Source organism: Salmo salar, chromosome 05, assembly GCF_965601325.2.
Source record: "Salmo salar chromosome 05, fSalSal1, whole genome shotgun sequence".
Lineage (NCBI taxonomy): Eukaryota > Metazoa > Chordata > Actinopteri > Salmoniformes > Salmonidae > Salmo > Salmo salar.
This window is the reverse complement of record NC_138295.1, coordinates 51127407-51151641: the sequence shown is the minus strand read 5'-3', so window position 1 is coordinate 51151641 and position 24235 is coordinate 51127407. Positions and strand designations below refer to the sequence as shown.

Here is a 24235-nt window from a genome sequence, read left to right as displayed (position 1 = left end):
CGGAAGTGGAACATTACATTTTAAAAGCCCCAGGGTTGCATGGGTACTTAAAGGCGTGGATATAAAAGGTGTGGTTGTCACTACAGAAGCTGTATATTATCCATAGTGGATTACCATCAGTCACTCCATTTGTCAATTGATTTATTTGTAGCAGTGAATGGAAGACGTTAGACTGTGTGTACGGTTTTTGGCCATATCTTGACCAAGAAAATATCACTTAAATCCGTATCGGCCTAGAACTTACACTACTGTTCAAAAGTTAGGGGTCACTTAGAAATGTCCTTGTTTTTGAAAGAAAAGCACATTTCTTGTCCATTAAAATAACATGAAATTGATCAGAAATGCAGTGTAGACATTGTTAATGTTATAAATGACTTTTGTAGCTGGAAACGGCTGATTTATTATGGAATATCTACATAGGCGTACAGAGGCCCATTATCAGCAACCATCACTCCTGTGTTCCAATGGCACGTTCTGTTGGCTAATCCAAGTTCATAATTTTAAAAGGCCAATTGATCATTAGAAAACCCTTTTGCAATTATGTTAGCACAGCTGAAAACAGTTGTGCAGATTTTAAAAAGCAATAAAACTGGCCTTCTTTAGACTAGTTGAGTATCTGGAGCATCAGCATTTGTGAGTTCGATTACAGGCTCAAAATGGCTCGAAACGAACTTTCTTCTGAAACTCATCAGTCTATTCTTGTTCTGAGAAATGAAGCCTATTCAATGCGAGAAGTTGCCAAGAAACTGAAGATCTCGTACAACGCTGTGTACTACCTTCACAGAACCACGCAAACTGGCTCTAACCAGAATAGAAAGAGTGGGAGGCCCCGGTGCACAACTGAGCAAGAGGACAAGTACATTAGTGTCTAGTTTGAGAAACAGACGCCTCACAAGTCCTCAACTGGCAGCTTCATTAAATAGTACCCGCAAAACACCAGTCTTAACGTCAACAATGAAGAGGCGACTCCAGGATGCTGGTCTTCTAGGCAAAGAAAAAAGCCATATCTCAGACTGGCCAATAAAAAGAAAAGATGGTCAAAAGAACACACACTGGACAGATGAACTCTGCCTAGAAGTCCAGCATCCAGGAGTCACCTCTTCACTGTTGACGTTGAGACTGGTGTTTTGTGGGTACTATTTAATGAAGCATATAAATTATCCCTAATGCACAGTGGAGAGGTCTGTCTGCCTACAGGCCCGCTGGTGACACGGGTAGGGGCCTTCCCTTTTTGGTGTGATAGTGTGAAAAGGTCATAATGCTCCTGTTTTGATTTAATGTGTATACTTCCTAGAAAATGTTTCCACTTAATATAATTGTGTTCCTTTCAGTTAGACTGACTCAAAGTGTTGGCCCTCTGCCCTCGAGGTGACGCAACCCATTTGGTTAACCCATAAGAGGCGAGAGTCATCTAAGGACTAGATTTGTGTGTTTGCACACGCCAATCTCTCTAATAAATGAAGATGTGTCTGTTGTGAGAGAGAAATAGATGATGGTATGAGAATGGGGGGGGGGCACAGATGCAATCTCGGCAGCGTGGCCTGTTCTCCAAAACTGTGTTTCTGGGAAGTGGTGCTGCTGACTGCATAGGGAGCTCTGGAGCCTGTTCACTTGCTTTAGATAAGACTTACCACTTACCAACCTGGCCCACCTCTCCCGCTAAGTGCCTCACATGCTAAGTGCTGTCTTACTCAAAGAAAGCTAGCAAATGTACTGTACCGGCAGTGGAACAGAGTGTTCAGACTTTGTTTGTTTGTCATGAACTGGGATGGAAGCAATGCGAAATGCAAACACTTTTTAGGACTGGTGTTGTTTTTTGGATACAATGTCACAAGTAACGGCTTTCCAGTTATGCTTTTCCTCAGTCTATGGCTGTGGGTGTAGTGGTACTATAGTTTTTTGGTAGTACAATTTTTTTTAAACTTTTGAATACATTTTTACTTGGATCAACTAGTCTAAAGAAGGCCAGTTTAATTGCTTCTTTAATCAGCCCCAAGTTTTCAGCTGTGCTAACATAATTGCAAAAGGGTTTTCTAATGATCAATTATCCTTTTAAAATTATAAACTTGGATTAACTAACACAATGTGCCATTGGAACACAGGAGTGATGGTTTGCGTATAATGTGCCTCTCTACGCCTATGTAGATATTCCATAAAATAATCTGCTGTTTCCAGCTACAAAAGTCATTTACAACATTAACAATGTCTACACTGTATTTCTGATCAATTTGATGTTATTATAATGGGGGGGAAAAAATTGCTTTTCTTTCAAAAACGAGGACATTTCTAAGTGACCCCTAATTTTTGAACGGTTGTGTGTCTGTGTATATATGTGTATACAGTTGAAGTCGGAAGTTTACATACGCATAGGTTGGTGTCATTAAACCTCGTTTTTTAAAAACTCCACAAATTTGTTGTTAAGAAACTATAAGTCGGTTAGGACATCTACTTTGTGCATGACACAAGTCATTTTTCCAACAATTGTTTACAGACAGATTATTTCACTTATAATTCACTGTATCACAATTCCAGCGGGTCAGAAGTTTACATACACTAAGTTGACTGTGCCTTTAAACAGCTTGGAAAATTCCAGAAAATTTGACGGATTTAGAAGCTTCTGATAGGCTAATTGACATCATTTGAATAAATTGGAGTTGTGGATGTATTTCAAGTCCTACCTTCAAACTCAGTGCCTCGTTGCTTGACATCATGGGAAAATCAAAAGAAATCAGCCAAGACCTCTGGAAAAAAATTTTTTAGACCTCCACCAGTCTGGTTCATCCTTGGGAGCAATTTCCAAATGCCTGAAGGTACCACGTTCATCTGCACAAACAATAGTACCCAAGTATAAACACCATGGGACCACGCAGCCGACATACCGCTCAGGAAGCAACATCTCAAGCTATCAGTCAAGAAGTTAAAGCTTGGTCGCAAATGGGTCTTCCAAATGGACAATGACCCCAATCATACTTCCAAAGTTGTGGCAAAATGGCTTAAGGACAACAAGGTCAAGGTATTGGAGTGGCCATCACAAAGCCCTGACCTCAGTCTTATAGAAAATGTGTGGGCAGAACTGAAAAAGCGTGTGCAAGCAAGGAGGCCTACAAACCTGACTTGGTTACACCAGCTTTGTCAGGAGGAATGGGCCAAAATTCACCCTACTTATTGTGTGAAGCTTGTAGAAGGCTACCTGAAATGTTTGACCCAAGTTAAACAATTTAAAGGCAATGCTACCAAATACTCATTGAGTGCATGTAAACTTCTGACCCACTGGGAATGTGATGAAAGAAATAAATAATTCTCTCTACTATTATTCTGACATTCCACATTCTTAAAATAAAGTGGTGATCCTAACTGACCTAAGACAGGACATTTTTACTCTGATTAAATGTCAGGAATTGTGAAAATCTGAGTATAAATGTATTTGGTTAAGGTGTATGTAAACTTCAGAGAGAGAGAGAGAGAGGAGAGAGAGAGAGAGAGAGAGAGAGAGAGAGAGAGAGAGAGAGAGAGAGAGAGAGAGAGAGAGAAGGAGAGAGAGAGAGAGAGAGAGAGAGAGAGAGAGAGAGAGAGAGAGAGAGAGAGAGAGAGAGAGAGAGAGAGAGAGAGAGAGAGAGAGAGAGAGAGAGAGAGAGAGAGAGAGAGAGAGAGAGAGAGAGAGAGAGAGATCACTTTTTCAGGACCCTGTCATTCAAAGGTAATTCCAAATAACTTCACAGATCTTCATTGTAAAGGGTTAAAACACTGTTCCCATGCTTGTTCAATGAACCATAAACAATTAATGAACATGCTCCTGTGGAACAGTCGTTAAAACACTAACAGCTTACAGGCGGTAGGCAATTAAGGTCACAGTTATGAAAACTTAGGACACTAAAGAGGCCTTTCTACTGACTCTGGAAAAAAACAAACAAATTAAGATGCCCAGGGTCCCTGCTCATCTGCGTAAATGTGCCTTAGGCATGCTGCAAGGAGGCACGAGAACTGCAGATGTGGCCAGGGCAATAAATTGCATTGTCCGTACTGTGAGCGCCTAAGATGGCGCTACATGGAGACAGGACGGACAGCTGATCATTCTCGCAGTGGCAGACCACGTGTAACAACACCTGCGCGGGACTGGTACAGGATGGCAACAACAACTGCCCGAGTTACACCGGAACGCACAATCACTCCATCAGTAATTAGACTGTCTGCAAAATGCTGAGAGAGGCTGGACTGAGGGCTTGTTGGCGTGTTGTAAGGCAGGTTCTCACCAGACATCACTGGCAACAACGTTGACTATGGGCACAAACCTACCGCCGCTGGACCAGACAGGACCGGCAAAAAGTGCTCTTCACTGACGCGTCACGGTTTTGTCTCACCAGGGGTGATGGTCTGATGTGTGTGTGTGTGTTTTGTATTTCACCTAATTTGAATATGCTGTTGTAAAGAGCACGTTCCACTTTATAAGTCATGTTTTCCCATCTCAAGAGCTCAAATTTAAGAAAAGTGCCAAAAACAAAAAATGGGTTGACGATTTGTATCTTAAATCAGCCTTAACTCCCCTAGTGACAGGGAATGAAAACATGTGTGCAACAGGGAGGGGCAATTGAATGCAAGCTTAACAAAAAAGTGACTTGTTAGAACATGTCTAGCCCACTTATCTATCTATATGGGTTACAGGGTGGATGTGTTATGCTCTATACCACAAAACACCAGAAAATGTCGAAAAAGAGTAGAACCAGCTCACCTGCTTTTACGCTATGATTTGACTATTAATGTTCAATGTTTCTTTTGAAAAAATCTTAACAAGGAATAGTTTCACCATATTAAAACAAATGTTCAGTTGACAGGGTTTAACCTAAAATGAGGGACACATTTAAATGTATCTCACTAATCACACAAAATATATAATAATGTTGTCAAAGCAACTATATAACTAGGGCTTTACAATGATGAAAACTTTTTGAGTTAAACTCTTCCTCAAAGTGATGTGAGTGGGAGGCATTGGGAAGGGTGGGGGATCAATAGGGAATGTTCTGGAGGAGGAGTTTTTATTGGTTTCTCAGTCAGACTGAATTGTAAACCAATTTACAAACATAACATCATATAATTATCTCATAGTAAAAATCCTAAACTAGCAAAACAGTTAATATAATACAATGTTAAAATATGCAATATAAACAAAACAACAATACTACAATGACAAGGTTTGGGGTGGCAGCCTGGGTAGAATATTTTTATATTCCGGACATTGCTCATTCTGATATTTCTTAATTTCTTTCTTTTAACTTTTTGGATTAGGTGTGCATTGTATTATTGAACTTTTGGAGCTAGAAACACAAGCATTTCACTGCCCTTATGATAACATCTGCAAATCTTTGTACATGACTAATCTTTGATTTGGGGTACAGGCAACGATTTGTTGCGCGTCCCCCGTGCTTCTGCAGGGTCATCACCTTAACTGTTCCTGTGAATTCAGTGCCCGTTTTGAGGGAGGTAATATCCTCCCGTCTCCAGGCGTGGGCAATCAGAGTTTAAATTTTTTTTTTTTATGTCGGATCCAGGACGGCTGGTGCAGCCGGTATTTCCTGGTTCCGAAAGGCAGTCAAGACTTTACCCCCATTCTATTCTTACAGTGCATTCAGAAAGTATTCATACCCGTTGACTTTTTCCACATTTTGTTGTGTTACAGCTAGAATTTAAAATGGATTAAATTGCGATGGGCTTTGTTACTCCGAACGCAACAGTTGACTACTCCAATTTCGACACTTTAATCAAATCAGTAGGCCTAATATCAATATATTTAATAATACCATATACAGTGCCTTCAGAATGTATTCACACCCCTTGACTTTTTCCATATTACAACCTGAATTTAAAATGGTTTAAATTGATATGTTGTGTCACTGGTCTGCACACAATACCACATAATGTAAAAGTGGAATTACGTTTTTTTACAAGTTAATTAAGTATGAAAAGCTAAAATGTCTTGTCAATTATTCAACCCCTTTGTTATGGCAAGCCTAAATAAGTTCAGTAGTAAAAATAGGCGTAAGTCAAAAGTTGCATGGACTCTGTGTGCAATAATAGTGTTTAACATGATTTTATTTAATGACTACCTCATCTCTGTACCCCAGACATACAATTATTTGTAAGGTCCCTCAGTTGAGCAGTGAATTTCAGACACAGATTCAACCACAAATACCAGGGAGGTTTTCCAATGCCTTGCATAGAAGGGCACCTTTTGGTAGATGTGTTTTTATTTTATATTTTTTAAATTGTTTTAAAGAGCAGACATTGAATATCCCTTTGAGCATGGGGAAGTTATTAATTGCACTTTGGATGGTGTATTAATACACCTAGTCACTTCAAAGATACAGACGTCCTTCCTAACTCAGTTGCCGGAGAGGAATGAAACTGCTCAGAGATTTCAATTACATAGTTAATGGTAGTGAGAGGGGAAAACTGAGGATGGATCAACAACATTGTAGTTACTCCACGATACTAACCTAATTGACAGAGTGAAAAGAAGTGTGTACAGAAATAAATATTCCAAAACATGCATCCTGTTTGCAACAAGGCACTAAAGTAATACTGCAAAAAATGTGGCAATGCAATTCACTTTTTGTCCTGAGTACAAAGTGCTATGTTTGGGGAAAATCCAATACAGCACATTACTGAATACCACTCTCCATATGTTTTAAGCATAGTGGTGGCTGGATCATGTTATCGGTATGCTTGTGATCGTTAAGGACTGGGGAGTTTTTCAGGAGAAAAAATGAACCGAATGGAGCTAAACACAGGCAAAATCCTAGAGAAAACTCCCCTTTCAGCAGGACAATAAGCTAAAACACAAGGCCAAATCTACACCATAGATGCTTACCAGAAAGACACTGAATGTTCCTGAGTGGCCGAGTTACAGTTTTACCTTAAATCTACTTGAAAATCTATGGCAAGACCTGAAAATAGTTGTCTAGCAATGATCTACAACCAATTTGACAGATCTTGAAGAATTTTGAAAAGAATAATGGGCACATTTTGCACAATCCAGGTTAGAGGTCGACCGATTAATCGGCATGGCCGAGTTCAAGTTTTCATGACAATCGGTAATCGGCCTTTTTGGATGCCGATTTACATTGCAATCCACGAGGAGACTGTGTGGCAGGCTTGACCACCTGTTACGCGAGTGCAGCGTCAAAAGGATCTTGTGCCGACAAAGAGCCAAGATAAGTTGCTAGCTAGCATTAAACTTATCTTATAAATAACAATCAATCTTCACATAATCACTAGTTAACTACACATGGTTGACGATATTACTAGGTTAACTAGCTTGTCCTACGTTGCATATAATCAATGCGGTGCCTGTTCATTTCTCATCGAATTACAGCCTACTTCACCAAACTGGTGGTGATTTAACAAAAGCGCATTTGCGAAAAAAAAAGCACAATTGTTGCACAAATGTACCTAACCATAAACATCAATGCCTTTCTTAAAATCAATACACAGAAGTTTATTTTTTTAAACCTGCATATTTAGTTAAAATCAATTAATTTTAGCAGGCCATATAAGCTAGGGAAATTGTGTAACTTCTTTTGCGTTCAGTGCAAGCCGAGTCAGGGTATATGCAGCATTATGGGCCGCTTTACTCATTGTGAACTGTGTGAAGACCATTTCTTCCTAACAAAGACCATAATTAATTTGCCAACATTTTCCATAATTATGACATAACGTTGAAGGTTGTGCACTGTAACAGCAACATTTAGACTTAAGGTTGCCAACCGTTCTATAAAATACAGAACGGTTCCGTATTTCACTGAAAGAATAAACGTTTTGTTTTCGAAATGATAGTATCCGTACTATACAGTATTAATGACCAAGGCTCGTATTTCTGTGTGTTTATTATATTATAATTAAGTCTGATTTGATATTTGATAGAGCAGTCTGACTGAGCGGTGGTAGGCAGCAGCAGGCTCGTAAGCATTCCATTCAAACAGCACTTTACAGCATTTGCCAGGAGCTCTTAGCAATGCTTGATGCACAGCACTGTTTATGCCTTCAAGCCTATCAACTCCAGAGATTAGGCTGGCAATAATAACGTGCCTATAAGAACATCCAATAGTCAAAGGTATATGAAATACAAATGGTATAGAGAGAAATAGTCGACATGTCATAATTCCTATAATAACTACAACTTAAAACTTCTTAACTGGGAGTATTGAAGACTCATGTTAAAAGGAACCACCGGCTTTAATATGTTCTCATGTTCTGAGCAAGGAACTTAAACGTTAGCTTTTTTACATGGCACATATTGCACTTTTACTTCTTCAACACTGTGTATTTGCACTATTTAAACAAATTGAACATGTTTCATTATTTATTTGAGGCTAAATTGATTTTATTGATGTATTATATTAAGTTAAAATTGTCATTATTTTTAATTGTCATTATTACGTGTGTGTGTGTGTGTGTGTGTTATTTATATATATACATACACACACACACACAGAGAAATGGTCCGATCGGTATCAGTGTTGAAAAATCACAATCGGTCGACCTCTAATCCAGGTATTGAAAGCTCATATAGACTCAACTATAATCGCTGACTTAGGGGTGTGAATACTTATGTAAATTATATATTTCTGTATTTGTAGCATTTCTAAAAACATGTTTTCACTTTGTCATTATGGGGGTATGTGTGTGTGTGTATAGATAGATAGATAGATGAGAGAAACAAATATTTCATATATTTTAAATTCAGGCTGTAACACAACAAAGTGGAATAAGTTAAGATGTATGAATACTTTCTGAAGGCACTGTAGGTGTCTTCAGAAAGCACTCAGTCTATGAATTCAGAATACTCACAAGCTGCCGGTTATTACAGTTGACTGGCTGGGGGCAAGCAGTGTTACACACACACATACAGTACCAGGCAAAAGTTTGGACACATCTACTTATTCAAGGGTTTTTCTTAATTTGCACAATTATTTACATTGTAGAATAATAGTGACGACATCAACACTATGAAATAACACACGGCACAATTATTTACATTGTAGAATAATAGTGACGACATCAACACTATGAAATAACACATGGAATCATGTAGTAACCAAAAAAGTGTTAAACAAAGTGGTTTCTTGGCAGCAATTTGACCATGAAGGCCTGATTCACGTGGTCTCCTCTGAACAGTTGATGTTGAGAGTTCTGTTACTTGAACTCTCTGAAGCATTTATTTGGGCTGCAATGGGAGGTGCAGTTAACTCTAATGAACTTATCCTCTGCAGCAGAGGTACACTACCAGTCAAATGTTTTAGAACAGCTACTCATTCAAGGGTTTTTCTTTATTTGTACTATTTTCTACACTGTAGAATAATAGTGAAGACATCAAAACTTGTTGCCATAATATAGGACTACCTTCTGTATACCACCCCTACCTTGTCACAACACAACTGATTTGGCTCAAACGCATTAAGAAGGAAAGATATTCCACAAATTAAGACGCACCTGTTAATTGAAATGCATTCCAGGTGACTACCTCATGAAGCTGGTTGAGAGAATGCCAAGAGTGTGCAAAGCGGTCATCAAGGCAAAGGGTGGCTACTTTGAAGAATCTCAAATGTAACATATATTTTGATTTGTTTAACACTTTTTGGGGGTACTACATCATTCCATATGTTATTTCATAGTTTTGATGTCTAAAATGTTGAAAATAGTAAAAATATAGAAAAACCCTGGAATGAGTAGGTGTGTCCAAACTTTTGACTGGTACTGTACAAGCTGGTGTCCCTTACTCAGTCTCTAGGCTTGATAGGAAACCAGAAAAAAGCTGTCAGACTTAATCTCACCGCATTCCATTCTCCAATGAGACTCGCACACGAATCACTCTTTTCGATCCATTGGGTGTGTCCAGATTCTGGCTCTGATTAGCCTAATTTCAGCTGCATCACGCAGTGCTTTTTTGCCAGTGCCTACGCCTACTGGGGATGATGGCTTCCCCAAGAGCTATTGTTGTAGCCTTTCCTGTGCTGAGTGCTAGTTGCTCACCTAGTCCCATCTCACAGCTTAAACCAATCTCTTTGGGTGTCCACGTCGGGCCTACAGGCTAATTTATTGTCAGTGGGCTCCCATGGGTTCAGTTGTACACCGCAGGGTGATCACGTCAACCCACGCTGAGGGTGGGTTGCACTGTACGATGGCAACTCAATTCGGGGGTTATGGACAGTGGGACGGAGTACACTGCATATGAATTACTTAAAGCTCCTATCATAAATGGCGCTCAGGCACTTCCTCCCACCTTTGTCGGGCCGGCTTGTTCTGGTCAGAACCGGCAATGTTCATGGCGGTGGTGGCATACATCAACAGACTGTAAGGGACTCGGTCTTCCCATTGCTGTGGAGCAGTGCGCACATGCTCTCGCTTCCCCAGTTGCCTCAACTCTTGTACAGATCTTCTAACCAGGGGGGGCCTTCTCTCTCCCTGGGCGGTCTCCCAGATATGTGGAATATTCGGCAGGGCCAACGTAGATCTTTACACATCACGAAGAAGCACGCTTTGTCTGTTTCTCTCAAAGACCTGAGCGCTTCGTTGGAAACGGATGCACTGGTGCACCAGTATCCTCGGCCCCTCCTTTACGCATTTCCCCCCGTGGAGCTGGTTGTGCCTGGAGAGCTTGTTTTTGATTTCTTGTGGCTCCCCGTTGGCCCAAGCAACCTTGGTTCACAGAGCTCATTCGTTTTTTAGGTGTTGACCTGTGACAACTCCTGTTGTTCAGAGACCTGTGGTCCCAGGCGCACGGTCAGAATTGGCATGCAAAGCCGGATATTTGGTTCCTATGGGTCCGGCCCCTGAGAGGGCCAATCTGATGGAGTCTTCAACTCGAAAGTCATGGCTATGTCCTACAGGTCTTTTAGCTTTTGAGTTATTTCCCATTTTGTGTCCTTTTTGCTTCTGAAGAGCAGCTGAGTTTAAATGCCCTGTGTCCAGTATGAGCATTATTCACGTACATTGAGTGGATCTGGGATATCCGGTTATGTGACCAGCTTTTAGTTTGTTTTGCTAATCCAGCTGGCAGCTAATGATTAGCAGACGCTCTCCCCTGGCAGGCCCAAGGTTAGAGCCTGTATCTGCTTACTGGGTCGCACTTATATCTTTGGTCCGTCATAGGCCGAAAGGCCCTGGAAACAATCACTAGAGAAAATGTCACACGAAGAAAGAGCCCAGTAGTTTTGGGGCTGGCTGATACATATTTATTGTTGAAGCCGATGTCTGTAATTACAATATTAACACAGTGCTCTGGTCTGGCCTAGTGGGGTTGCGTGTTTATTGGCCAGTATGTCATAACTTTGTCATGTGTCCTTACTGTGGTGATGTTTCGGCGGTTATATCAGTGGAAAATGACTCATGGTTGTTTTTCGGTGGTGGCTCTATCGCTTGCTGCCTGGTGAAATTATGGTGTAACCCGACACTGCCAGAGGCATAGGCCTGTGTGGACTGGTGAGGAGTTTTTCACACTACAGGGACTTATTCAGGTGAAATAAAGTTGTATCCATAATGTTATATTAAGCCCATTTGTTGATTTTATATTTTTGCTGCCTTTGTTTCAACACTGTGTGTGAGATTAATATGGTCTCTCTTGATCTGCTTCTCTTCATTCAGGCTCTCTCTCATCACCTTTTCCTCCTCTCTCTATCACTCACTCGCACTGCTTTCCCATTGACTTTCCAGGCTGCAGCCAGCGTTCTACATTCCTCTCCTCGGCACTGGAGATTTCTAGAATTCCTCCCTGTGTCACCTTCTAGCGGAGGCCAGGCTCACATTTTCTAAATCCACACAGAGGCATTAAAAAAAGGGTGAGAGGAACAAGGGGCTCTTTATCCTTTCTTTGGAGGCGCTTTTTCCTGGAGGAATTCAGATTTGAATCTAAAGTGGTCTAACTGGCCACTGAGGAAGCTTACGGTCAGGGTTGACATGACGTACAGTCAGTGTGGGTGCTGTGAGACAACCCTACTGTATAGAAGTGAGTGATGCACAGCCATTGGCACCTTACAGATGCACACATTGGGAAAGATACACACACACACACACACACACAGTGATGGAGAATAGGCCTGGTCAATAATGAGCCACCAATTCCCCACTCCACTGCTGTGTTTTCCCTGTTTTTGTTGGCATAACCAGCACTTACAGCAGGGGCTGGTGGTGTTCTCTTGAGATTGGACCTGTGAAAGCGTAAGCCACTTAACATTTGATGGGTTGCTGGGTCGTCAGTTTTCCACTCGGCGATAGGAAACTATTGGATAAGGGTCTGGACAGATTAAGATCATTAAGGTCAGCTTGGAGTATGGACTGGTAGCAGCAGGCCTGAGTGGAAAGAGTGAGAATAGTGGGAGAGACAGGGCTGTTAGTCATGAGGATGGTACTGGGATCCAGGGTCCAGCACGGACTCAGAGAGAGCGAGAGGGAGCGAGACAGGGAGGGAATGCTCTGTTGTTTAACATGGGACCTTCAAATAAAATTGTATTTGTCACATGCGCCGAATACAACAGCTATAGATAGACCTTACAGTGAAATGCTTACTTACAAGCCCTTAATTGTTCAACTATTTACTAAAATAAAGTAAAAAATTAATAAATAAGAAAATAGAAAAATAGCAAATAATTAAAGAGCAACAATAAAATTAGCAGTAGCAAGGCTATACACAGGGGGTACCGGTGCAGGGGGCACTGGTTAGTCGAGGTAGTATGTACATGTAGGTAGAGGTAAAGTGATTATGCATAGATAATAAACAGAGTAGCAGCAGCGTAAAAATGGGGGTGGGGGACAATGCAAATAGTCCAGGTAGCCATTTGATTAGCTGTTAAGGAGTCTCATAGCTTGGGGGTAGAAGCTGTTAAGAAGCCTTTTAGACCTAGACTTGGTGCTCCGGTACCACTTGCTGTGCGGTAGCAGAGAGAACAGTCTATGACTAGGGTGGCTGGAGTCTGGCAATTTTTAGGTCCTTTCTCTGACACTGCCTGACATAGAGGTCCTGATGGCAGGAAGCTTGGCCCTAGTGATGTACTGGGCCGTACGCACTATGCTCTGTAGTGCCTTACGGTCAGAGGCCGAGCAGTTGCCATACCAGGCGGTGTTGTAACTGGTCAGGATGCTCTCGATGGTGCAGCTGTAGGACTTTTTGAGGATCTGAGGACCCATGCCCAATCTTTTCAGTCTCCTGAGGGGGAATAGGCATTGTCGTGCCCTCTTCACGACTGTCTTGGTGTGTTTGGACCATGATACTTTGTTGGTGATGTGGACACCCTAGGAACTTAAATCTCTCAACCTGCTCCACTATAGCCAAGTCGATGAGAATGGGGGCATGCTCGGTCCGCCCTTTCCTGTAGTCCACAATCTTATCCTTTGTCTTGATCACCACACTGCCAGGTCTCTGAACTCCTCCCTATAGGCTGTCTCATCGTCGTCAGTGATCAGCCCTACCACTTTTGTCGTTGGCAAACTTAATGATGGTGTTGGAGTCGTGCTGGGCCATGCAGTCATGGGTGAACAGGGAGTACTGGATGGGATTGGGCATGCACCCCTGAGGGGCCCCCGTGTTGAGGATCAGTGTGGTAGATGCGTTGTTACCATATCCTTACCACCTGGGGGCGGCCCCTCAGGAAGTCCACGATCCAGTTGCAAAGGGAGGTGTTTAGTCCCCGGGTCCTTAGCTTAGTAATGAGCTTTGAGGGAACTGTGAGCTATGACCAGCCTTTCAAAGCATTTCGTGCTATGAGGCGGTAGTCATTCTGACAGGTTACCTTGGCATTCTTAGGCATAGGAACTATGGTGGTTTGCTTGAAATACGTAGGTATTAGACTGGGTCCGAGAGATGTTGAAAATGTCAGTGAAGACACTTGCCAGCTGGTCAGCGCATGCTCTGAGCATGCGTCCTGGTAATCCGTCTGGCCCTGCTGCCTTGAGAATGTTAACCTGTTTAAAGGTCTTACTCGCATCGGCTACAGAGAATGTGATCAAATGGCACTAGTTAAACTCCCCCTTTTGTTACATTTCCCAACGTTTACAGACCACTGCTCATGCCCTATCAGAGCTGTTCGTCAAGTCCTATGGTCTGTGCTCCGAGTTGTTCATGGTGTTATGGTTTAAGGGCAGAAAGGTGGTGTAATTGGGTTTAATGGGCCTTTATGGGATGTCGGGAGTTATTTCCGTCTGAGGTCTCCCCTGGTGTCTTGACTCATCTCTCTGTAGGCAGGCTTGGACAAGGGCCCAGTGCCTGAGACATTTTCCTCCCACTCTCTGTGCTTTAACTGGCCTCACACTCACCCCTCTCGCTAATTGTGCAGCGCCACTTAAAAGGACTGAATAACAAGTCAAACTGCGCCGCGACTACCATTTGTCATTGCGATCTCAAGGCGGCGGTGTGAGTTAGGACCCGGCGGCGGCGATTACAGGGTGGGCAGGGCAACTCAAAGCCCAAAGGGGCCACAACTCCTCGCTGGTTGCAGGGTTCACCATCTTCACTTCTTGTCCCGGGGTTTTGACGGAGTGCCCTGTGGAAGAGAAGGGTTGGGGAAAACGCTGGGAGCTTCTTGCAGGTGCTCTGTAGCGTGTGTGCTGGATTTTGTTGTCAACCCTGACTATTTCTGTACTTTCTTAGCCATGTGAAGTATAGGCTAGATCTCACTTGTACATTTTATAAAATGTTTCTCCTAATATATAGAACTTATTGTGTTGGACTTTTGCCAATATGAAAGACATTGATTTCTTCTGTTTGTTTGCTTTTCTGACTGCATATAGTCCTACAGAGTGAGAGTCCATGATCAGTTTGAGGTTGTACTTTGTCTCTTTCATTTTGCTTTCCTGCAGACATCAATATCGGCTTCTGAAGATTTTCAAAGCAGCCAGGAAATCGATTGAACTGAAATCAGAAAAGGTGTAGAGTGTGGAGTTGCAATATTGGCAGGTCTTGGGCAATAATAGAACTGTCAGTCAGTCGAGGTTCAACTGCAACAATTGATTTCCTGGCAAGTTTCTATTCAAAAGAGGAATTTTAGCCTACAACCGTGTCTATATGAGTGGACCCAGTGACCCTGAGGCAGAGTTGGACTGAGTGGGCACAGGCCTGAAGGCTGTGCTACTGGGTTAACTGGCTGGGCTGGCTGCATGTTGGTTGGTGGTAGTGTGGTTGGGACGAGCGTAGGCTGCATGGCCTGGGACTCCAAGGCAGAGTAGAGTGAGGCTGAGCGCTGCTCATTATGTTGGGTGTGTATGGGAACGCCTGTAAACATGACATTCCCTCTCCAGCGAGTTAATGACAGCCCTGCAGCACAATGAGCAGTAAAGTGCAGCCACCACTGTCGCCACACGATGGCCAGGACCTTCCTACTCCCAGGCCGGGACTGCGACGCGACAGACCCAGAGTGGACATTAACCCCTCTTTCCAACCTATTGAAATAGAATGACTACAATGGACATCCATTGAATTCCATTTCTATTTTCTCACGCTCTCTTGCCACCCTCTTTCTGTCATCTCTTCTTTCTGCCTTCCCTTCCTTCCCCCTCCTCTCTCCCCTTTCATCCCTTTCTTTTAAGTCTTCCATATTTTCCCGAGAGGACATTAACCTCTTTCCCACCATACACCACTCTGACTCTCTCCATGCTCTCCTATTTTCTGCTCCCCCCCCCCCCATCCACCCGACTGACTCTGGGTTCTCACCATCCACTCAACTCTGCCTACCTTCTACACTCCTCCATCAATTTCTGCCTTTCATCGCTTTTCTCAGATTTCCCTTCCTTTCCCTCTCCTCTCTCACGCTTTCTTTCCTCTTATTTAGATTTCTCCATATTTCCCCCATTTACCTTCTGGTCTTCCTCTTCTCACGCGTCACTCTTTCATATAGGAGGTGGAGGAGAGATTTGTCGTGCAGCCTCCTAGCTCCGTACTCATCGTCTCCGAGGTTTTTGAAAGCTCTACTTGAGTCTTGATTACACGCATCACACACACTCTAATCCACTCTTCCTCTCCTCCTCATCGCCCTCTCCTTCTCTGTCTTCTCTCTCTCACACACACACACACACACACACACACACACACACACGTTAAATCGTAGCAATAAAAGCCTCCTGTCAGTATGCATGCCTGTTTTTGTCAGGCTGGAGTGTACAGTGAGATTCATGGCATGTCCGTGTGCTCTCATTGCTCCAAGCGTATAATTCTCATGTGGAGAAAGCCTACTGCTCATATTTGGGCCCTCTGCTGTGGCTCCACCACTGTCCTATATAAGGCAACTTGACATTACGACATTGGGTCCATGTTCACCAACATGAAAGACTGGTTTTGATGAGTGAAATAAATAGGTAGTGTGCTACTGAGAAAGGGTCACTGGCTCCTCTGAAGAGGAAGAGTCAGGGTTAAAGGTCCGGCCACAATTACTATGTTTGAGTAAATGAGTACACTACTGTCATTGTGTGTCCAAGAAAAGTGTCTGGCCCATCCCTGTCCCCTGGGTGAGGCAGTGATTTGAGATGAGTGAGTTGGACAGTGCCAGTGTTGCGGTCAGCAGTATTTGGGGAGGCAGGTAGCCTAGTGGTTAGAGCATTGGACTAGTAACCGAAAGGTTGCTAGGCCGGCCGGTTGGTCTGTACCCCGCCGGCCAGCCCATCCCCCGCCTTTTCGTATTCCATTTATCAGTGTCCCGTCTGTCTCTCTCTCTCATTGTCTGGCACACAACGCTTTTAAAAAAGGGCAAATACCATGGCCGCTGCTATCAGACCTAAGCTTATTTTTATTTTATTTAACCTTTATTTAACTAGGCAAGTCAGTTAAGAACAAATTCTTATTTACAATGACAGTCTAGGAACAGTGGCTTAACTGCCTTGTTCAGGGGCAGAACGACGGACCGGCAGGGTGGAAGGCGCGCGCAGGCAGACGGAAGATGGAGGTTGGCGCAGGAAGGTGGGGGGGGGGGGGGGACCGGCAAGGCGGGAGGGGACCGGCGGGGTGGAAGGCGCAGTTAGACAGACTGAAGATGCAGGCGGGAAGACAGGCAGGGGATAGACCGGGCGGGGTGCAGACCGACCGACGGGCGGGGGGCGGACCGGCAGGGCGGATGGCGCGTGCAGGCGAGGCTGAAGGCGCAGACAGACGGGGGACGGACCGGCAGGGCGGATGGTGCGTGCAGGCGGGGCTGAAGCCGCAGGCAGACGGAAGACGCGGGCTGGCTGGCGCAGGCAGACGCGGGATGGCTGGCGCAGGCAGACGCGGGCTGGCTGGCGCAGGCAGACGCGGGCTGGCTGGCGCGGACTGGCTGGCGGGCGGCCCGGCAGAGGACGCGGGCAGGTGCGGGCAGGCGGAAGACCGACCGACCGGCGGGGGGGACCGACCGACAGGCGGGGTATCGGCAGGGCGGAAGGCGCGGGACAGACAGAAGACGCAGGCAGACGCAGACAGACGGAAGATTCAAGCAGGCGCAGACAGGGGGGGCAGACAGACGGAAGACGCAGGCAGACAGGCGGGGGACCGACCGGGGGGGACGGCGGAAGACGCGGGCAGGCGGAAGACCGACCGACCGGCGGGGGGACCAACCGACAGGCGGGGTATTGGCAGGGGACTGGCGGGGCGGAAGGCACGGGACAGACGGTAGACGCAGGCAGGCGCAGATAGACGGAAGACGCAGGCGGGGGACCGACCGGGGGGGCTGGCGGGCGGACGGACGGAAGCCGCGGGCGGATGGAAGCTGTGGGCGGGCGAGCAAGTAGAAGACACAAGACAGACAACAGGTAGAAGGAAAATGGACAGACTGAAAGAAGACAGACGGACGTATTTAAGAGGTTGAGGGAAAAGTAGAGATCAGATGGACATAAGAGCTGTTTCTTCTCCATAGTTTTTTGTCTGTCCCACAAAATCTTTATCCAAACACATAAGCAGTGATTATAGCTTTAAACGGTCGAGCTCACAATAAAATGTCAGTTTCTTCATAACAAAAGATTGCTGGGTATGATCTAGCATTTGAGGCAAGAGATCTGGGAGCTGGAATACTCCTCAGTTTGAATCTGATAGTGTTTATTTTATTACATTTGTGATTATTATTAAGAGTGTGATCTCACATAATCTTGGCCCAAGCCTCACCTGGTTCTCATATTCCTATTTAGCCCACATAGTCCAACATTTTGGGCACCCCTGCTTTACATTCAGCAATACCCCTGCGGTGTGGGCCAGACGTGAATAGCTACATTTTGTCTTGTCCATTATTGTCACAGCATGCACTGGAATCAGTCACAATCACACATCAGAATACCCGTCGGCAAGGGACAGGCTTTCCCAAACCACCGTCCCACCTATTAGTGCAGAAATCCAGAAGGCATTTGGAGTGTGATTACTAAATGGGTCATTCGATTCCCTGGCCCCCGAGGGGTGAAATTCTATCTCACGATATTGAAATAACAGCGCTGCTGCCTTTGTCAGAAGCATCTGAAGAATGTGCTTGTGTTGGAGTATGGTATGCAGCTCTACTCCTGGCACTGAGGTAGAGGCAGCCCCTAGTGTTTAGGGGTGAAGTGAAACGCTTATTTAAACACAATCTCTCTCTCTCTCTCTCTCTCTCTGTCTGCGTGTGTGACAACAAGCAGGGGGACTGGTGTCAATTTAGCTGCAGGGAATTGGGGGGTAGCCTCACTTATTTATCTACCTGTGAGTCATATTCCGTAACATGTCACACCATGATATTGGTGCCCTCTCTCACCCCTTGCCTGATTTGCTATCTGCGTTACATTTTAGCAAGGCACCGTTACCCTCTGGTTCTCCCAATTTCCAACCCTTTATAGCAAAATGATATAGCCTGCGGTGCTGTGGGTTTATTTTATGTGAAAATGTATTTTTAAGGTATTTCACCTGGTAGTCAGTTACTCAAGCTCAGTAGACAAGGATACAAATATAATGGACATTATTATTTTAAAGGGATGGTACAATTTATTTTCTTCCTGATCACACAATATGAGTGATTGGACAGTCCTACTCTCAACCGGAGTGCCATACCTAGAAATGCCATGGCTGGCAAAGCAGGCATTCTTCCAATAGGTTGACTCTGGAGACTGTCATGGTGAGATCCCCATATTAGTATGTGGTCTCTGACCGAGTCAGTGTGCAACCATACTAGGGACCCCAGCGACGTAAACAAACACTCAACCAGCCTCTTTAACATCAGCAACGCTTTTGGTTCTGATACTGTATCTGTGGTCCTTTGGTGTAGTAGCAAATGAAGCTATATTTTTGTATCTTTCTATATCCATGTGTTGCGTATTTCTAGAGTAGGTTTTGAGTGAGGTCAGGAGTCTCCACACCAAATGAAAAATGACGCTGTATATAAGCTGCGGCGCTTACTCAAAAAAGGTATTGCAGATAGGGCATGTTGTGATACATTGGGAGTTCACTTGCCAAGTGGTTTAGAAGGTGGAGGAGCCAGGTGATAATTTGCCTCATGCCTGTTCTAGTTGCAGTGTGTCACATGCCTGCAGTAGACCCTCTTGTATAGGGGAATGAGAGAATCACAGCTTTGTCTGTGTAGTCCATTATTTCTGTGGAAACAATATTCTCATTCCAAACCGAAGAAGGAATTTCTCTCCACTCATAGCTGTAACTCAGGGCTGCACAATCCAATAGAAACACTAAACCAGTGCATTACTACCACACAACACTAGCAGGTTTTTACAGCCTGGATTGATGGAGTAGCTAACTGAACTTCCGTGAATTATAATTGCTATACCAGTATTTGTCTCCTAATCAAGAGTAGGGATATAATCTATTGAGGATGGAGCGATGCGATTTGGAGACGATGGAGTTAAGACTGAGTTAAGGAGAGACAGACGAGGTTTGGATGAGATCAGACTATACGATGGTGTTAGTTATACGCTGTGGTCTGTTGCATCTTCCTCCTCCACCGCAACCTATTCTTCGTCCTGCTGCTGCTGTAAAGTAGGGTTTACAGTAAAGCCAGATGAACAGCCTCTCAGCATGTCATCCAGCTCGTTGCCTACCAGCCTAAATCAAACCCCAATAGCATTTCAAAAGAACACATCCTACTGCTCTCCAACATCCATACCACACAAAGCCTGGCCATGCAAACAAAGCCTGGTCATGCACACATACTGTTCATTCCATTCCACTGTTTCAACCAGCAAAATAAAGTTCTGAACCGGTTCGAACCACAAGAAGTAACGGTTTATATCATTCCTTTTTTAACTTGTGGATTTTTTTTTTTTTTTTTTAACATTTAACTAATTAAATTACTTTACCAGTCAGTGCGGATAGAGCAGGCAAGCAAGTTGTTTACATGCATGATGGACAGACAAGTGTATACTATGGTGCAAGATGCGACAGCAATTTTGCAGGTGGTGAAAGAGGGGGAGAGTGTTGAAAAGAGGCTTGAAGCACTGGGCATCTTGTTATGACATGCATTATTTGAATTAGGCCCACATAATTGAGTTTCAGGATAAAAAAGAAATGGAATGGTGCTAAGCACAGGGAAAATCCTAGAGGAAAACCTGGTTCAGTCTGCTTTCCACCAGACACTGGGGGATGAATTCAGCTTTTAGCAGGACAATAACCTAAAACACGAAGTCAAAGCTATACTAGAATTGCTTACCAAGAAGACAGTGAATGTTCCTGAGTGGCCAAGTTAAAGTTTTGACCTAAATCGTCTTGAAAATCTATGGCAAGACTTGAAAGTGGTTGTCTAGCAATGTTCAACAATCAATTTGACAGCGCTTGATGAATTTTGCAAAGAATAATGGGCAAATATTGTACTATAGAGACTTACCCAGAACAAATCCCTTTAATCCATTTTTAATTCAGGTTGTAACACAGCAAAATATGGAATAAGTCAAGGGGTATGAATACTTTCTGAAGGCACTGTAAATATCATGACATTAGCTTTTATAACGGTCAATCTTTCCTTTTTATCATGTTTTGGAACATAATCAGGCTCTCTCTCCACTAACTATTGTTCATGCCGTGAGGATTCAACATCTTCATCAAATGTTTTCTAATTTATCTGCAGATAATTACCGAAAAGCAGTAGTAGATGAGCGGCTCTCTCACCGTTTCGGTTCCGTTCACCTGAAAGATCCGGTCAAAAAGAGCCGTTCGTTCGCAAATAACCCATCCGTAGGCTGCACTGACGGGTCACTGGCACTAGCACGTCTCGACATGGGCTTTCCTAGGAAAATACAAACAATATCTTTGGTTTGCTTCTCCGGATGTGATACCATGGACATGCAGTATAACTAAATTGTATATTTTATGAGTAACATAGGGAAATAGGAGATTGACTTTATTCAGTCATTGCGACACCTTTTATAAACTTGTCAACACTTGCAGTTCGGTCGTCAATCAAACCACAGTAAATGGCCTCTGTTCCCGACTCTGTGGCTGGCTATAGTAAGCCTTTGAAACAGGCCGAAAGAAAATAAATGAATGGGCCACAGAACAATAATTACGTGGATTTCAACTCATCATTACCACTTACGTTACATGGGACGTCCCATGGGATCTCCCTCCTCCGTGAAAAGAAATTCAACTGCAGCCAACCAGAACGCACAAAAATAACACGGATACCGAGAGGGGGACAGACAGCACACTGACAAACCAGCAGTGTCCCTGTCATGACTGACAGGCGCCTGTCCTGTCACTAGAAGATGCATGTCGTTCATTCTGTTGGGAGAGGGCTATACAGACTTTTCTGGCTATCGAATTGAAACTTTTAAATGAAAAGAAGCCTAGTTAATAAATTAAGTGGAAAAGGTATCCGGCTAACTATGAGTCTGAGGCTATTTTAAGCAAAGGCCAGCGTTTATGGACAATACTGCACTCGTTTGTGCACACACATATGCTACACAAATTCTGTTAGAATGGTTGTGTGTGTGTGTGTGTGTGTGTGTGTGTGTGTGTGTGTGTGTGTGTGTGTGTGTGTGTGTGTGTTTGAGTTTGAGTATTTATTATCTCCGGGGAGCTATTCATTGTGTTAAGAATTGTTACTCATGGGTTGACTGCACTAACTGTAGTAAAATGTATCAAATGTGAAATAGGGGTCCCTCCGGGTAAAAGGATGTGAACTCCTGTGTTAGAACATGCTACAAACTGTATTTGCGTACTCAAATCATGTTCACCCTCTAACTCATTGTACATTTGTCATGGTACCATAATACGATGCTTGTCTCGTTGTCTGCGACATGCTTGCCTTAGACACCACAGGCAGGCTGGGGAGAGACATTATGTGTAAGGTAACTATAGATTTTGTCTATGGGTGATGTCACACTGTATTGATCAGACTGCGTGTGTTGTGTTTTTCAGTCGGTGGCCAAGACCGGACGGTTGCTTATCAGTCACGAGGCTCCAATCACCGGAGGCTTTGCTGCCGAGATCAGCTCCACAGTGCAAGTAAGTGTGTTTGTGTGTGGTCATGCATGCAGAGGGTTCTATTGGAATCCCAGGGGGCCTTCAGAGGTGAGATGTGGGATGGATTGCAGATAGACAGGTAGGGTATCTATATCTGTGTGGATTGGGGTTTGGGTTGGACTTTCTCTGTTTGAAATGTGAAAAGAAATTCAAATATCTGTCAGTGGGTGTCCTCGGTCAGGCAATAAATCTGAGCTTAAGAGGCACTGACAGATACAGTCGAAGTCGGAAGTTTACCTAAAACTCATTTTTCAACCACTCCACAAATTTTTTGGCAAGTCGGTTAGGACATCTACTTTGTGCATGACACAAGTAATTTGTCCAACAATTGTTTACAGACAGATTATTTCACTTATAATTCACTGTATCACAATTCCAGTCGGTCAGAAGTTTACATGCAGTAAGTTGATTGTGCCTTTAAACAGCTTGGAAAATTCCATAAAATAATGTCATGGCTTTAGAAGCTTCTGATAGGCTAATTGACATCATTTGAGTCAATTGGAGGTGTACCTGTGGATGTATTTCAAGGCCGACCTTCAAACTCAGTGACTCTTTGCTTGACATCATGGGAAAATCAAAATAAATCAGCTAAGACCTCTGAAAAACAATTGTAGACCTCCACAAGTCTGGTTCATCCTTGGGAGAAATTTCAAAACACCTGAAGGTACCACGTTCAAAATGTACAAACAATAGTACGCAAGTATAAACACCATGGGACCACGCAGCCGTCATACCGCTTAGGAAGGAGACGAGTTCTGTCTCCTAGAGATGAAGGTACTTTGGTGCGAAAAGTACAAACCAATCCCAGAACAACAGCAAAGGACCTTGTGAAGATGCTGGATGAAACAGTTACAAAAGTATCTATAGCCACAGTAAAACAAGTCCTATTTATCGACATAACCTGAAAGGCCACTCAGCAAGGAAGAAGCCACTGCTCCTAAACCGCCATAAAAAAGCCAGACTACGATTTGCAACTGCACATGGGGACAAATATCGTACTTTTTGGAGAAATGTCCTCTGGTTTGATGAAACAAAAATAGAACTGTTTATCCGTAATGACCATTGTTATGTTTGGAGAAAAAAGGGGGAGGCTTGCAAGCACGGGGGTGGCAGCATAATGTTGTGGGGGTGTTTTGCTGCAGGAAGGACTGGTGCACTTCACAAAATAGATGGCATCATGAGGGGGGGAAATTATGTGGATATATTGAAGCAACATCTCAAGACTTCAGTCAGGAAGTTAAAGCTTGGTCGCAAATGGGTCTTCCAAATGGACAATGACCCCAAGCATACTTCCAAAGTTGTGGCAAAATGGCTTAAGGACAACAAAGGCAAGGTATTGGAGTTGCCATCACAAAGCCCTGACCTCAATCCTATAGAACATTTGTGGGAAAAACTGAAAAATTGTGTGCGAGCAAGGAGACCTAGAAACCTGACTCAGTTACACCAGCTCTGTCAGGAAGAATGGGACAAAATTCACCCAACTTATTGTGGGAAGCTTGTGGAAGGCTACCTGAAACGTTTGACCCAAGTTAAACAATTTAAAGGCAATGCTACCAAATACTAATTGAGTGTATGTAAACTTCTGACCCACTGGGAATGTGATGAAAGAAATAAAAGCTGAAATAAATCATTCTCTCTACTATTATTCTGACATTTCACATTCTTAAAATAAAGTGTTGATCCTAACTGACCTAAAACAGGGAATATTTACTAGGATTAAATGTCAGGAATTGTGACAAATTTAGTTTAAATATATTTGACTAAGGTGTATGTAAACTTCCGACTTCAACTGTGTGTCAGATATATCAT

The 24235-nt window shown here is 43.6% G+C and overlaps 1 protein-coding gene across 1 annotated transcript in view; it reads left to right on the top strand.

The window, feature by feature from the left end:
* LOC106605051 (2-oxoisovalerate dehydrogenase subunit beta, mitochondrial) overlaps nucleotides 1-24235 on the top strand; it is a 90078-nt gene that overhangs the window by 44834 nt on the left and 21009 nt on the right. The window contains exon 9 of the mRNA XM_014200299.3: nucleotides 22322-22408. Coding sequence (XP_014055774.1) covers nucleotides 22322-22408 — 87 coding nt within the window. The remainder of the gene's footprint in view (nucleotides 1-22321; nucleotides 22409-24235) is intronic.